The sequence below is a fragment of the Tribolium castaneum genome, chromosome 4, assembly GCF_031307605.1.
Source record: "Tribolium castaneum strain GA2 chromosome 4, icTriCast1.1, whole genome shotgun sequence".
NCBI lineage: Eukaryota > Metazoa > Arthropoda > Insecta > Coleoptera > Tenebrionidae > Tribolium > Tribolium castaneum.
Window position 1 is genome coordinate 4,999,047 of NC_087397.1, and position 12,476 is coordinate 5,011,522.

At 36.9% G+C, this 12,476-nt stretch overlaps 5 protein-coding genes across 7 annotated transcripts; 3 read left to right on the top strand and 2 right to left on the bottom strand.

Annotated features, from left to right (window-relative positions):
• The first annotated feature begins 407 nt into the window (after nt 1–407).
• On the top strand, nt 408–1,876 carry gfzf (GST-containing FLYWCH zinc-finger protein). Its single transcript, XM_969955.5, has 6 exons — nt 408–563; nt 711–858; nt 904–962; nt 1,221–1,362; nt 1,414–1,531; nt 1,585–1,876. The coding sequence occupies exons 2-6, from the start codon at nt 718–720 to the stop codon at nt 1,818–1,820; spliced, it is 696 nt and encodes a 231-aa protein (XP_975048.1). The 5' UTR covers nt 408–563; nt 711–717; the 3' UTR covers nt 1,821–1,876.
• Nucleotides 1,877–1,883: 7 nt separating this feature from the next.
• On the top strand, nt 1,884–7,566 carry LOC100141647 (engulfment and cell motility protein 1). 2 transcript variants are annotated; one of them, XM_008202958.3, is made up of 13 exons: nt 1,884–2,115; nt 2,169–2,409; nt 2,463–2,722; nt 2,770–3,023; nt 5,726–5,896; nt 5,945–6,075; nt 6,117–6,207; nt 6,332–6,524; nt 6,570–6,689; nt 6,740–6,895; nt 6,946–7,112; nt 7,163–7,278; nt 7,325–7,566. In XM_008202958.3, exons 1-13 carry the CDS (start codon nt 1,996–1,998, stop codon nt 7,537–7,539), a joined length of 2,235 nt encoding a protein of 744 aa, XP_008201180.1. In that variant the 5' UTR covers nt 1,884–1,995; the 3' UTR covers nt 7,540–7,566. The 2 variants fall into 2 exon arrangements, with proteins under 2 accessions (XP_008201180.1, XP_001815393.2); XM_001815341.4 differs by having other exon boundaries at nt 1,888–2,115; nt 7,337–7,566.
• Nucleotides 3,990–5,668, top strand: VhaPPA1-1 (Vacuolar H[+] ATPase PPA1 subunit 1). 2 transcript variants are annotated; one of them, XM_969933.4, is made up of 3 exons: nt 3,992–4,474; nt 4,539–4,677; nt 4,732–5,668. In XM_969933.4, the coding sequence occupies exon 3, from the start codon at nt 4,743–4,745 to the stop codon at nt 5,370–5,372; it is 630 nt and encodes a 209-aa protein (XP_975026.1). In that variant the 5' UTR covers nt 3,992–4,474; nt 4,539–4,677; nt 4,732–4,742; the 3' UTR covers nt 5,373–5,668. The 2 variants fall into 2 exon arrangements, with proteins under 2 accessions (XP_008201179.1, XP_975026.1); XM_008202957.3 differs by lacking the exon at nt 4,539–4,677 and having other exon boundaries at nt 3,990–4,474.
• On the bottom strand, nt 7,529–9,703 carry LOC100141859 (zinc finger protein OZF). Its single transcript, XM_001815323.4, has 8 exons — nt 9,413–9,703; nt 9,061–9,367; nt 8,830–9,012; nt 8,606–8,784; nt 8,211–8,553; nt 8,039–8,167; nt 7,807–7,991; nt 7,529–7,758 (listed from the first exon to the last, which is right to left on the bottom strand). Exons 1-8 carry the CDS (start codon nt 9,518–9,520, stop codon nt 7,564–7,566), a joined length of 1,629 nt encoding a protein of 542 aa, XP_001815375.1. The 5' UTR covers nt 9,521–9,703; the 3' UTR covers nt 7,529–7,563.
• A 93-nt stretch (nt 9,704–9,796) lies between these two features.
• Smu1 (Smu1 spliceosomal factor) lies at nt 9,797–12,125 on the bottom strand. The gene is made up of 9 exons (XM_969903.4): nt 11,947–12,125; nt 11,685–11,895; nt 11,522–11,636; nt 11,059–11,477; nt 10,578–10,801; nt 10,431–10,532; nt 10,203–10,386; nt 10,003–10,155; nt 9,797–9,947 (listed from the first exon to the last, which is right to left on the bottom strand). Exons 1-9 carry the CDS (start codon nt 11,970–11,972, stop codon nt 9,849–9,851), a joined length of 1,533 nt encoding a protein of 510 aa, XP_974996.1. The 5' UTR covers nt 11,973–12,125; the 3' UTR covers nt 9,797–9,848.
• Between the last annotated feature and the right edge of the window lie 351 nt (nt 12,126–12,476).

Consider the following 12,476-nt stretch of genomic DNA (forward strand, 5'->3'; position numbering starts at 1 on the left):
GATGTGTAAATGGCTTAAGAATAAACGAAACACAATCAGATGCTAAACCTAACAAAGGGTGATAGTTCATTCAAGTTTTTCCCAAGAAAATAAATATTTTAACATAAACAGTAACAAAAAGCAGACTAGAAAGCTTCCCGTTTAAGTAAAGTAGAAGCATAATTAGAATTTCGGAGGTTTTTGTCCGTTTAAAAATATTTTTTAAACAAAATTTTGGAAAAGTTTTAACGCGCTTCTAATGGAAAAATTATTATTATCAGACGAAACAAGTACTAAAATTTAACTTTTCAATCTTTATACGAAATTAAAATTGGCTGGAATCATCTTTATTAAAAAAAAGCGAGAGAATTTATGTATAGCTGAATAGTAAGTATACCAACTATCCTCTTACACGGTTTGACTAGTTGCATAATTTAGGATCACTTGTATGTTATCCTTGGTGAAAGTATAAATATTCCAGCAGCCTTGAACTCCTTTCATATTATTTATATTTTATTTGCTTTGAGAATATAATACGTGCAGCTGCTTAGAAATCAACACCGCTGTTGTTTGAGCTGAAATAAGTAAGTAAATAAACCAAAAACAATTTTGTTTACGAGAAATTTATTTTATAAATCTACTAACACACATATCAGACATTTATTATTGACTAAATACAAATCGTAATATGTAAAAATAACGAATCGTCGTAAAAATAATGTTTCCTCCAGGTCCAAAATGCCGATAACACTTTATTCCGTTTCCGATGGACCCCCATCGCTGGCAGTAAGACAATGTTTGAAAATGTTAAACGTGGAATTTAATCTCGTAAATGTTGATTTTGGCTTAGGAGAGCACATGACTGAAGAATACGCAAAGGTAGGAAGTTCTGTAATAAGAAAAACGCTCCAGTTTGGTTTTTAGAAAAATCCACAAAAAGAAATTCCAGTGCTAGATGACAACGGGTTTTACCTTGGAGAGAGGTAATACATTCCCTATGACTTGTCTAAAAAATCCAACAGGTGGCCTTCATAAGAAGCGACAAATATTTAAATAATAATGAAAAATTACACATTTATGAAACGAATAAATTAAACGCCTGTGTGATATCATTTCTTTGAGGCAAATACCACATGTGTTCAGGCGTGGGTGACCGCCACAGACCTTCAAAGAGATCACATGTCATAATTACAAAAAGTCATGAGCGAACCAGAAAACATTTACTTTTACATTACTTTCAGCAATGCCATTCTTCAATATCTGGCCGATAAATACGGAAAGGACGATAAGCTTTACCCTAAAGATTTGCAGACAAGAGCCATCGTGAATCACCGCTTGTGTTTCAATCTTTCCACCTACTATCGCTACATTTCCGAGCATGTGGTATGTAATCAATCTGAGCGAGTTTTTGCCCAAAATACCAACTTTTAACAGATGGCCCCAATATTTTTCGATTACGCCCGAACTCCCCTAACTCTTAAAAAGGTCCACATCGCTTTGGACAACTTCAACACGTATTTGCAGCGACGTGGGACGAAATATGCAGCTGCAGGTGACACAATTCGGTGCTAAATGAGCCAATAAACCGTGAATACTCATGTTTAGATCACATAACCATCGCCGATTTCCAACTGGTGACGGCAACAATGTGCCTGGAAGCCATCAATTTTGATTTCTCCTCATACCCCCTGGTGACCAAATGGTATGCCACCTACAAGAAGGAGTACCCCGAGCTGTGGGCCATTGTGGAAGGGGGAATGAAGGAAATAAGCACGTTTGAGAAAAATCCACCGGATTTGAGTCACATGAACCATCCGATTCACCCAATCAGGAGGCATTAATTCTTACCTGGTTTTGTATTATCTTTGAATAAAAAATAAACATTACATCACGTTTACTTTGCGAGATAATCAATAATCTAACTAAACAACTCCCAAGCTGCTATCACGAAAGATAAGAATATTGCACAGCATTTTATTTCCCAAACGAGTTAGATGTGGTTTAAAAGTGTTGAAAATGTCGTTAGTTAAAGTGTCGCTTGAAGATTTGGATAATAATACCAAGTTCTTGTACGAGGTTGATAAGAGTAAGTCGCTTGAAGAGAACATAAGCAACATTTGCAAAAGTTTTGAAAAAGTACCCTTCTCACACTTTGCTTAACAGTAACAGTAAAATTAGCGATATTTTAGCCATATTCGCCTTCCGTTTATGGTCTAAAACTTATAGCCACAAATGACGGAAAAATTATTCACTCCTACCTATCTGAAGATAACTTCGAGACGATCAAAGACGGTTATTTCCTAAAGCTAGTGTATTCTGTAAATCACTACTTAAAAAGAATTTTCGACCACATCACTGATGATTTCAAAGAGAGAAGCTTTATTGACCTTTATGAATTGAGTGTGGATGCCGAATTTATCAAAGAGATGGGTAAGTCCGTCAATGCGCCCAAATAAAATCACCACAATCATAAAATCTTTCAGTTAAATTCGAAAAACATTTAGTTTTGCTTGACGTTTTCACATACGCAGAATTAAGCGAAAGTGAAGCTACGGCGTGTTTGATTGCAATAGTCCACTTGTTTCAAAGACAATGCATTGACGACATAAGCGAGAAATTTTTGAACAAAGTGGTTGAAATAAGTAAAAACGGCAAAAGCAGCGAATTAGTTAAATACGCCTTGTCAGTACTTCACAAAATCTTAAGCAACCGCGATGACAAATTTGCAAAATGGAAAGAAGAGGCAAAACATCACTAGTAACACTTCTAGTTGCTTATTTTTGATTTTAGACCATTAAACGAGTCAAAATTATTGATTTAATGAACCACATTAAGAAGCAAGACGATTCCGACTTGCACTATGGTTCACTACTCGTTATGAATGCTTTAATTAGGTGCTGCAAGGGCGAAAAACGGCAACAACTCATTAAGGAAATAAATATCAAACAGTATCGGGAAACAATCTACAAACATGTAATAACGCCTGGCAATGTTACGAAAAACGTGGCGCGAGAGTTGTACATTTATCAGACGTATCTTTTAAGGTAAGTCCAAAAAAACTTTTTATTTTCAAATGTACAAATATGTTTGTAACGGTCACAATGCGGCAAATGCGTGTGCACACAATTAGTCAATAAATTACAATTACAAAGTTGAAATATGAATTACCCAAAAACAGTATTGCAAAGCTCGTTTGGGTTGGACTGAAATATATTTAGCAATAAATACAAAAAACAAGCCATATTGTGCTAGTTTCATATGAAATTATTTTTCACTCGAATATGTAAAAAGCTCTTTTATTACCAATACAATGCAAAACTGGCGAATAATATTTTAATATTGTGGCAATTTTCCTCCACGTCTATTGTCTCTATCAAATTTTAATCTAGTTTCCGCGTTCAGGCTGGCGATAAAATTTTACGTTTTTCCTGTTTCTGAACCAATCAAACTTTTATCAGTGTTAAACCAATGCACTTCCTGTGCGAAGATTCCTGTGCGTCTTATCCAATAAAATAAATATTCTAACACGATATTAATTGGCTAATTCAGAAATTGAGTATTATTTACCTAACCACACACACATTTGTACCATAAAATGTAGGTACACGTTTTGTGGAGAAATTAAATGATAATTAATAAGCGGATGGTTTTGACGTCTGCATAAGATAAATTATTTTCTACTGCAGCAGTTACGTAGTTTGCGTTTTACTGCCACAACAAATGCATTAAAATGATTAAAGTTTTTGTTGAGATAGTAGTGTATTATTTAAATTAATCGGATATGCAGGTATAGATTTAAAATGAAATAATGTTAAAAAATTTAAACAACGTCCCAACGTCCCGGTATTGCAGTTTCTTCTAGAAATTAGAAACAAATTAAGAAGAATATTTACAAAAGTATCAAAAAACACATTTCAAGCAATACGACTTAGAACAGGTAAGCTCGTAGTCTAAAAAAAATTAAAAAATAAACGGGAATGAAAACAAAGTAAATTGCACTCAATAAAGTTTAAAATTTTACAGTGTTGGATATTTTAAAGTCTGAAGTGATTGGTTTATCTCATAATTTATTATTATCCGATTTTTTAAAGGAATTAATGATCTTTGAATGAATACCGCCTTCAAACGGACCAATCACAGTGCTTAAAAAAATTTACAACCCTGAAGTGGTCAGTTTTTATTTAAGTTTTATAAACCTTTAAACATGTTCAAGTATACATTGCAATAAGCCTTAATGTTCGATAAACGTTAAACTAAACGATAAACGTTAACTAAGACAATGGGACCATTTTGGTTCAAATTATCATGTTACGCCACTGAACCAGTGGACAGCTCACGAATTTCTACATTATCGACCGCTTTATGACTTCCCTCAGATTTGACGTTTCAGTCGATTCGAACCAAATAAATTTTTAATTTAGTGTTGTTAGTGCTTTAATCACAAAAATATTCAACAGTGGGGCTCTACAGTTCATAATTAAGCTGTCTTAAAAGTGTAAGTAACATAGCTCGACTATAACTCCAGTTATTTTTTACCACTTCTTTGACCAATCTTGTAGTGTTTCCCCAGTCCAGCAAGGTTGTACTCACGTGAGTCCAATTATTACAGTTGTAACTCGTGAGCTACACCCCTGGGACAGCAAACACCTGACAAATATCTATAAAACTACTCCTCCAAGCCTGGTCAAAGTTTTGCAGGTAAATTAGCCCCTTTTTATACTTTTGATTCAATGTGGTATTATTATTGAACAGTGGGCGTAAACATGAGGGCTATATTGGGCTACACCTTCGTTGGGACCTCCTCCCTGGTCATAACAATCCTAACCCTTTACCATGTCTTGACTGGCAAAGGCGAAAGGGTTAGTGTGGGGTGGTTTCTAGAGAAAACATCCCCGTACATGTGGTGCACAATAGGCATCGGGCTAGCCGTTGCCTTATCGGTGGTTGGGGCGGCAGCCGGTATTCACACCACAGGCGTCAGTATTATCGGTGGTGGAGTGAAAGCCCCACGCATCAAAACCAAAAATTTAATCTCAGTTATCTTCTGTGAAGCCGTCGCTATTTATGGTCTCATCACTGCTATAGTGTTGTCTGGTTATTTGGAGAAATTCACTTGGTCTAGAGCCATGGAGAACGACGAGATTAAAGCGAGAAATTGGCTCGCTGGTTATTCGATGTTTGGAGCTGGAGTTGCTGTTGGTCTAGTGAATTTATTCTGCGGCATTGCTGTTGGAATTGTTGGCTCAGGAGCCGCTTTAGCCGACGCGGCAAACGCAGCTTTGTTCGTTAAAATCCTGATTGTGGAGATTTTCGGCAGTGCGATTGGCTTGTTTGGGCTCATTGTGGGCATTTACATGGTTTCGAAAGCCTCAATGGGCGACAAGTCATCCTAAACCTGTCCTAGATGTAATTATTCTATGTTATTGAATGTAAATTTAATTTACCTTGTATATACGTGTACAATTGTTTATTTAAGTAGAAGTTGGACTCGAAATGGGCTTAGTAATATTCCGAACTTAAGTGAATCTCTTTTAAACAAGTTAAATATATTACATGACATTTCTGGTTTTTATGGTTGTTTATTTTAGGCATAGTCTATTGTACTTTACAAGTTTTTATCATTGTAAAATAACTGTTCCATACAAGATGTATGTTTCGTTGCGTAACATTAAATACACCTTTAAAAGTTTTTTATTATACGTAAAATCCTTACAAAAGTCCGTACTACCCCAGAGGAATTTTTTAGCACTTATGCAGATGCTCTCACCACTCCCATAGCGGACTCTGATTACTTAAGCGAGTTCGAGCCGCTGGACAGCGAAGTTAAAAAAATGACTATTTTGATGGACTTTGATGAAATTGCTCCGAAAAATAAAAGTGCGTCCGTGGACAATTTACTCAATTGTGACGATGTTAGGTAAAGTCGTAAGTTTTTCTTTTGAGTGCGTTAAGTCAGTTATTTTAGAATTTCACTGGCTTCCATGTCGTCTAAATTGAGTGAAGATTCAAGTTTCTCGCATCGAATTCAAAGCTTTGCCACAAATTGTAGCGAAAGTGACAGTCTGTTGCCGAGTCTTTTAACCATTGAGGCTCTTAGTATGTAGTTTTTGGTGCAAAACGCAATAATTTTTTGTTAGGACATTACAGGACCCATCATTACAAAAACTTCAGCCAGAGCCAAGTCGAAGAGCACGTATATGAACCTGGACTTCTGGCATCAAGCGAGAGGTAATTTAAAAATAATTCATGAATAAATCATAAAACATACAGAGCTTAGTTAATTAATTGCTGTAAACGAAAAATCAGATAATGATAAATTGTCTAATGTTCTTATAATTTAATTTTCTTGTAGAGTTGTGAGAATGTTGGCAAAAATCCTCCGCATAGGCGTGGGGCCGGACAGAAGCAGTACCTGTTACCAGCCTACCATTTTCACGCATTCGTCAAAAATGCCGTTCTTTTTTGAGCTTTTCTCGCGAACAATGTGGCTGCTTTCAAAGACAAGGCGCGAAATGAAAGCTTCCACACTCTCCGACTATGAAAAAGTTCGTAACAAAAGGTGTATTATTAATGATTAACACGTTTTCTAGGTCATTCATGTGTTAGCCAAACAAGTCAGAGTCGTCCTTGAGGCGAAACCGATGGATTTCAAAAAAATGACCGAAAAAATGGTTGAAACTTCCTATAACACTGTAGTCGAAATATGGCAGGTAATTAAACAAAAATTTTTGATCACTGAACAAAAACTACATTTTTCTAGAAAGAAAAAGAGGAGGAATTGCAAAACGTGCTGGATACTAATGAGTGCATTCAAGGCTTGAAGAAAACCTTTAATAAAGAAAATGAAACAAATATTTACTTGCAGCGAATTAATTTTATAAAAAATGGTACAGTTTTTCCAAGATTTGTCGATAAGGTTGTAATGTTCCGTTTGTGTTCTAAACGACTAATTGTTATTTTTGTTAGAAAATAAATGGGAATTTTTACGCCAAGCTCTCTAACAACTGCCGGGATTTACTTATCGGTGATTATAACGCATTAACAAGAACTTCAGGGAGAGCTTTTGGGTACTCTCTGAGCGATGTTACGCATTTAGTTGAAGGGAAGGCCTGTCCACATGTTGCCAATCACAGGTAAGCCTTAACATTTCTTCCAATTCTCTGAATTAAGTATCTGATTTTAGTGTTAAAGATCCTTCCCTTGCCTTCTCCTTAATAATTAACAACGAATTTATAAATTTCAAAGCAGCGGACCGAAAATCGGCCAGTTATTGGACAGATGCACTTAACTTGCTACTGGGTAAAATTACAAATTTTCCGAAATGTACCTATAGCTATACCTATAGCTTTACCAACAGGAAAACCCAACCGGAGTTCGTATTACACCAACGAAATGAACGAACTAACAAAAATGGACTTGGTACTTCATTTACTGGAGCTCCAAGGGGCTACAATCCCGAAAAGGCCCCCTCCAGTCCCCCGCAATCCGTTCGAACTGAGGCCCCCAATACCCCCAAAGCCCCAAATGTACCCCGAAAAAAACGCGCCTATTAAGAAATAAATCAATTTATTCCAGTTTCACAAATCATCTGTGCCTGTTCTTGATATGATTATTTAACGACCCTGACTGCGAAAACTGGCTTCCACAATACTCACATGAGTAGGGCTTTTGCCCAGTGTGGGTCAAAATATGGCTTTTCAAAATGCGGGCCTCTACAAATTTTTTCATACAAATGTGACAATGATACTTTCGTTCATTGTTGTGATTTTTCAAATGCACCTAAAACTCACACATAATTAACAATCAAAACAAACGTGCAAAAATTACCCTCAAATGACTCGCCGCGATGTATTTTTTCGGGCACAAGGTGCAGGCGTAGGGGCGTTCCCCCGTGTGGTAGCGCACGTGCGTGTCCCTGGTTTCTTTCTGTCTGAAAGACTTGCCGCACTGCCAACAATGGTACGGTCTTTCCCCCGTATGCTTCAAATTGTGCTTTTTCAGCTGAGTGCTAGCTGGAACGTTAAATTGTGGCACTGTCTCGACTTGACTTAGAAATTACTTGCAAAAGCGCAGCTGCAACGAGCACACTTGTAGGGTTTTTCCCCCGTGTGGGTCCGCATGTGGATGTCACGGTTGACGCTGGACGCGCAAGCTTTCCCGCACAGATTGCAAATATAAGGTTTTTCCCCTATCAAAACAATTAAAAAAGGCGGATTTGGGTCAGGTGTTACCAGTGTGGGTCCGCAAATGCGCCGTAAGGTTCGACGATTGGTTGAATTTTTTCCCGCAAATGTTGCACCCGTATTTTTTCTCAGTGCAGTGGATGTTTCGGTGTTTGTATAAGGAGCTGGGCAGAGCGAAAGTTCGCCCGCAAACCTCGCAGTTTAGGGGCCGTTCGCCCGTGTGTGACCGCATATGCATGACTAAGAGCTTGTTCTGTTTGTAACTTTTGTTGCAAATTGTGCAGACGTGTTTGCGCTCAACGTCGGCCAAATCGTCATCAAGCGTCGTAAAATGAATTTCTTTCAAATGTTTTTTGAGGAATTTGTGGTCACTAAACGTCCGATCGCAGATCTAACAAATGACAAATTAACATTTGAATTATTTAAATATCTGGCGCTCTTACATTGCACATGTAGTTACTGTTACATAATTTTTTTTCTTCTGTATTATTTTTATCGAGCGAGTGCTCCATTATATGTTTTTCTAAGAAGGCAGGGGTCGTGCACCCTTTTCCACAAATGGAGCAGAAATATTTGTTCTGACCTGTGTGGATTTTAATGTGCTCGCCGAGAGTCCACTCATCTACAAACCAGAATGAATAAAATGAGAAGTGGGTGAAACTAACACCTTTGAAAATATCCTCGCAAAATTGGCACCGATACAAATTCGATAAATCAAAAGTACTGCAGTTCGTTTCTTGCGAGTTGCTCTGACAGGACATTATTTGGGTATCAGTTTCCCACGTTTCTGGCAAACACTGCTCTGCGATAGTCTGGAGACTTTGCATGGTCTCGGCCAAGTCAGACACCACTAAAACTGTTGATTAAAACTGCCAACTATGTTTGCACAGTTCGATACCTGTGCTATCATTCTGATTCGTAAAGTTATCAACCAGGGAATGCGACGTAGCATCGTTAAAAATATCTTGGAAAATAGAAGACTGTTGTAAAACCTCGCTGCTGCCGAATAACTGGTCAGCTTTCATATCACCGATCATTATATTGGGCTCTGCTTGCAAAGACACAGTTTGCAGACCGACACTGTTTATGTATTGTCGCAAAGAAGCGTCGGATTTCTCGCATTGCTGTTTAAAACTGTAAGCCCTGTTTACCATTTGCAAGCACTGCGTGCAAATTTGGCAGGGGAGACCGTCGCCCTCAATTACCTTCAGGACACATGTTTAAATAAAGTAAAAAAGTGAATGAAATACCTGAATTGAGGCACACGACATTAACATATTGGCCACACAAGCTCCGAATAACGGCTTCAGACTGGCCTTTTCGAGCAAACACGTGCGACAAATTTTATCCAATTTCATTTTTAAAATATTTGAAAAAATGTGTTCCCTTGAAAACTGAGGTTATATTAAGTGACAGTGACACTGACAGATCGGTATTTTTCTTTTTATTTTATATTTTGTAGTGATTTTATTTAAGTTTATCCCAGATTTCGAAATTTCTTTGTCCTTTAAATAATAATTTATTGCTTTGTTATATTTTATCGATTTTTTTAGAAGTTTTACTTTTTTACAGAGACGCCGTGAGGTGGCGTCACATGTGGTGACTTCAGTTGGGTGTGAAAATAAAAAACTGAATTGAATTTACGCTTTATTTCTTAGGATTACAAACGTTACAAAATTACAATAATTACGGTTTCCACAAACGCACGAGTCCGTCCTCGCTATATGTACAGAGTAAATTCTGATGTGGATGGTGTGCTATACCAATAACGTCTTTTTCATGAATCTGGAACAAAAATTAGTAAACCACAATTGTATTAAACCATTGGTGAAAAACCTACATTTAAAGTTCTCTCGAGTTTACCAGAATTTGTGGAAAAGCAATACAAGACTAGATCTTCCCCGACGCAATAAATCCAGTCACCTCTTGGTGACACTGTTGAACATACAAAATCACCACCTTCACGTTTACCACTTGCGAATGACCTCACAATCTATCAATAAATGAATTTTTTATGTTTTTGGTAACATCACAATTTACCTGTCCTTGAAGATTCATAATAACTACAGTATTCGTGCGATTACAGACAACAAAATGTTCGGGATTTTTTGCAAAGTTGTGAATATTATTCACCGTGATATCGCCCGCGCCTAAAGATTTGAAAGTATTGATGCATTCCGCAGCTCGGATGCTCCACACTTTAACGGTTCCGTCAGAAGAAGCACTAAATAAAAATGTTTTAAAAGAAGACACAAGTTTAAAAAATACCTCAAAACGTTATGACCATCCTGAGTGAAAATAACTTCATTTACGAACGAAGTGTGCCCACGAAACTCCTTCAATATTTTCCCAGATTTTAGGCCATGTAATCTATAATTACCGTAAAATTGGCGCCACTAGATTTTAAATTATTACCTAATAGTGTGATCAAACGAAGCGCTTAGAACCTGACTGTTGTCTCTAGAAAACTGTAAACAGGTGATACCTTTCGAGTGAGCTTTTTCGATTTTTCGCAAACACTGGCCCGTGCTAATCCTCCAAACTTTGATTCTTCCGGTCTGTGACCCAGTTACCAACATTTCGCTGTCTCGCGAAAACGCCATACATAATACTGCATGTTCCATCATCATAAAGCTCTCCTAAACGAAATGTAATCGAAAAAAAAATTATATTTTGATGTTAATTAATTTTTTCTATTTGAGAAGAATATTTTTATCTAAAGAAGAATTTATAAAGTTAGATTTCAGTCTTTATGGCTTAGGAAAGAATCACGAAAATCTTAAAAAAATGTACAGAAGTATATAGAAACAATATTTAAGAATAATCTACAAAAAATATAAACAAAATTATAAAAGAATTTTGAAAATAGTTTTTAAAGATTAGAATTAACTGTTACCTGGGCTTGATATTTCAAGTCCTTGCGAATTTTCCCGGTGGTGAAATTCCACACCTCAATAATCCCATCAATGCTCCCTGTGACCAGATATTGTCCATCTGGTGAAAAGCGAGCGCACTCCACGTGCGACTTTTGCCCAAACTTGATTTGTTTGGCCATTTGAGTTGGGAATTGTTCGTCTTCCTGGTCTCTGATGGCAGCTTTGCCCCTAAACAAGTCAATTGTGGTACCAGGAGGCAACAAGCCTTGGTGCTGTTGCCATTTTAGCGCCTGGCCAAGTAAGGCCAAAAGACGTGACGATGGTACAACTGATACTTCCCCTGAAAGGGCGTGAGCAATAGCAGCACGGCGTTTTTCTTTGCTGCCTCCGTCTGGATAAGCTTCACGGGGGTCAAAGTATGAACGAGCGAGTAAATTTTCTGTAAAAAAAGTTATTTTTGAAGTGTTTACTTTTGTTGAGTACCTAGGTGAATGTAACGCTCGGGCTCGTTTTGCTTCATCATTATCATGGGGTCTGTTTGTCTGAGTAGGGATCTGGCTGCTCCTAACTCTCTGAGTTCAATTAATTCTAAAACAATCTAAGAAATTTGTAGTTTCGCGAACTAGTTGAATAATTTGGCGTCTACCTGTTCGTACAAGTCGATTAATTTTTTATCAGGGAGTTTAAGGGACTGTATCGCTTTCAAAACAGTGTCCCAATGCCCGTTGTTTATGTCGGCACAAAACCCATCAACACTATCTACAGTGTTTAATGTTACACCAGTTTCCTCCTGTAGTGTGTGAAGAGTTCTTAATAAGTTAGATTCTTTTAAATATTGCTGAATTAGGCGGATTACGCTGCAAGTAAATAAAAACATAACACTGTTTGTTTGGTTATGTCGTACTTACTCCGCAGATTCGATTTCTATAGACATATTTTAGGAGTTGTGGCTTCAGAGGCTTTACGTTATTATTCTTGTGCTAATAATCACGTTTCAAATGACAAAAAAGTGCTAAATTGCAAATAAAATGATCCTATTTTTTTGACAACTCCAACTTACGTTTTTGACATTAATGTCTCCACTACAACACAAAATCGCTAGATGTCGCCAAATCAAAAATTTTTTGAAACAACTTCAGTTTTATTTTTTATTTTTGCCTAATATATTGTTAGGGCGGTCACCTCACCACTAGCCCTACTTATTTAACGGTTTATTTAAACGAGTTTTTCTCGAAAATTATTTACTGCAGACCAACTTTTGTTTTTTCTAATCCCAATTCCCACAAATAGGGGTTGTTTTTGGTGGGAGTTTGGTCAGTATCAGAGAAAATATGTGCAAGATAATTTTTATTTAACGTTAACTAAGACAATTCTATTTCCATAAACAATATGGGACAATCAACTTTTTAATATTAGTTGAAATATTAAACTAAAAAAA

Excerpts from the sequence above, each read along its gene's own strand:
- gfzf (XM_969955.5), top strand. The coding sequence starts at position 718 with ATGCCGATAACACTTTATTCCGTTTCCGATGGACCCCCATCGCTGGCA. Across the intron at positions 963-1,220 it reads GGGTTTTACCTTGGAGAGAG|CAATGCCATTCTTCAATATC; the intron begins GTAATACATTCC and ends CATTACTTTCAG. Across the intron at positions 1,363-1,413 it reads GCTACATTTCCGAGCATGTG|ATGGCCCCAATATTTTTCGA; the intron begins GTATGTAATCAA and ends AACTTTTAACAG.
- LOC100141647 (XM_008202958.3), top strand. The coding sequence starts at position 1,996 with ATGTCGTTAGTTAAAGTGTCGCTTGAAGATTTGGATAATAATACCAAG. Across the intron at positions 2,723-2,769 it reads TTGCAAAATGGAAAGAAGAG|ACCATTAAACGAGTCAAAAT; the intron begins GCAAAACATCAC and ends TTTTGATTTTAG. Across the intron at positions 7,279-7,324 it reads TGCACTTAACTTGCTACTGG|CTTTACCAACAGGAAAACCC; the intron begins GTAAAATTACAA and ends CTATACCTATAG.
- VhaPPA1-1 (XM_008202957.3), top strand. The coding sequence starts at position 4,743 with ATGAGGGCTATATTGGGCTACACCTTCGTTGGGACCTCCTCCCTGGTC.
- LOC100141859 (XM_001815323.4), bottom strand. The coding sequence starts at position 9,520 with ATGAAATTGGATAAAATTTGTCGCACGTGTTTGCTCGAAAAGGCCAGT. Across the intron at positions 8,554-8,605 it reads ACAGTAACTACATGTGCAAT|ATCTGCGATCGGACGTTTAG; the intron begins GTAAGAGCGCCA and ends GTCATTTGTTAG. Across the intron at positions 8,168-8,210 it reads GCATTTGCGGACCCACACTG|GGGAAAAACCTTATATTTGC; the intron begins GTAACACCTGAC and ends TTGTTTTGATAG.
- Smu1 (XM_969903.4), bottom strand. The coding sequence starts at position 11,972 with ATGTCTATAGAAATCGAATCTGCGGA. Across the intron at positions 10,387-10,430 it reads GATGGTCATAACGTTTTGAG|TGCTTCTTCTGACGGAACCG; the intron begins GTATTTTTTAAA and ends ATTTTTATTTAG. Across the intron at positions 9,948-10,002 it reads AACTCGAGAGAACTTTAAAT|ATTCATGAAAAAGACGTTAT; the intron begins GTAGGTTTTTCA and ends TTTTTGTTCCAG.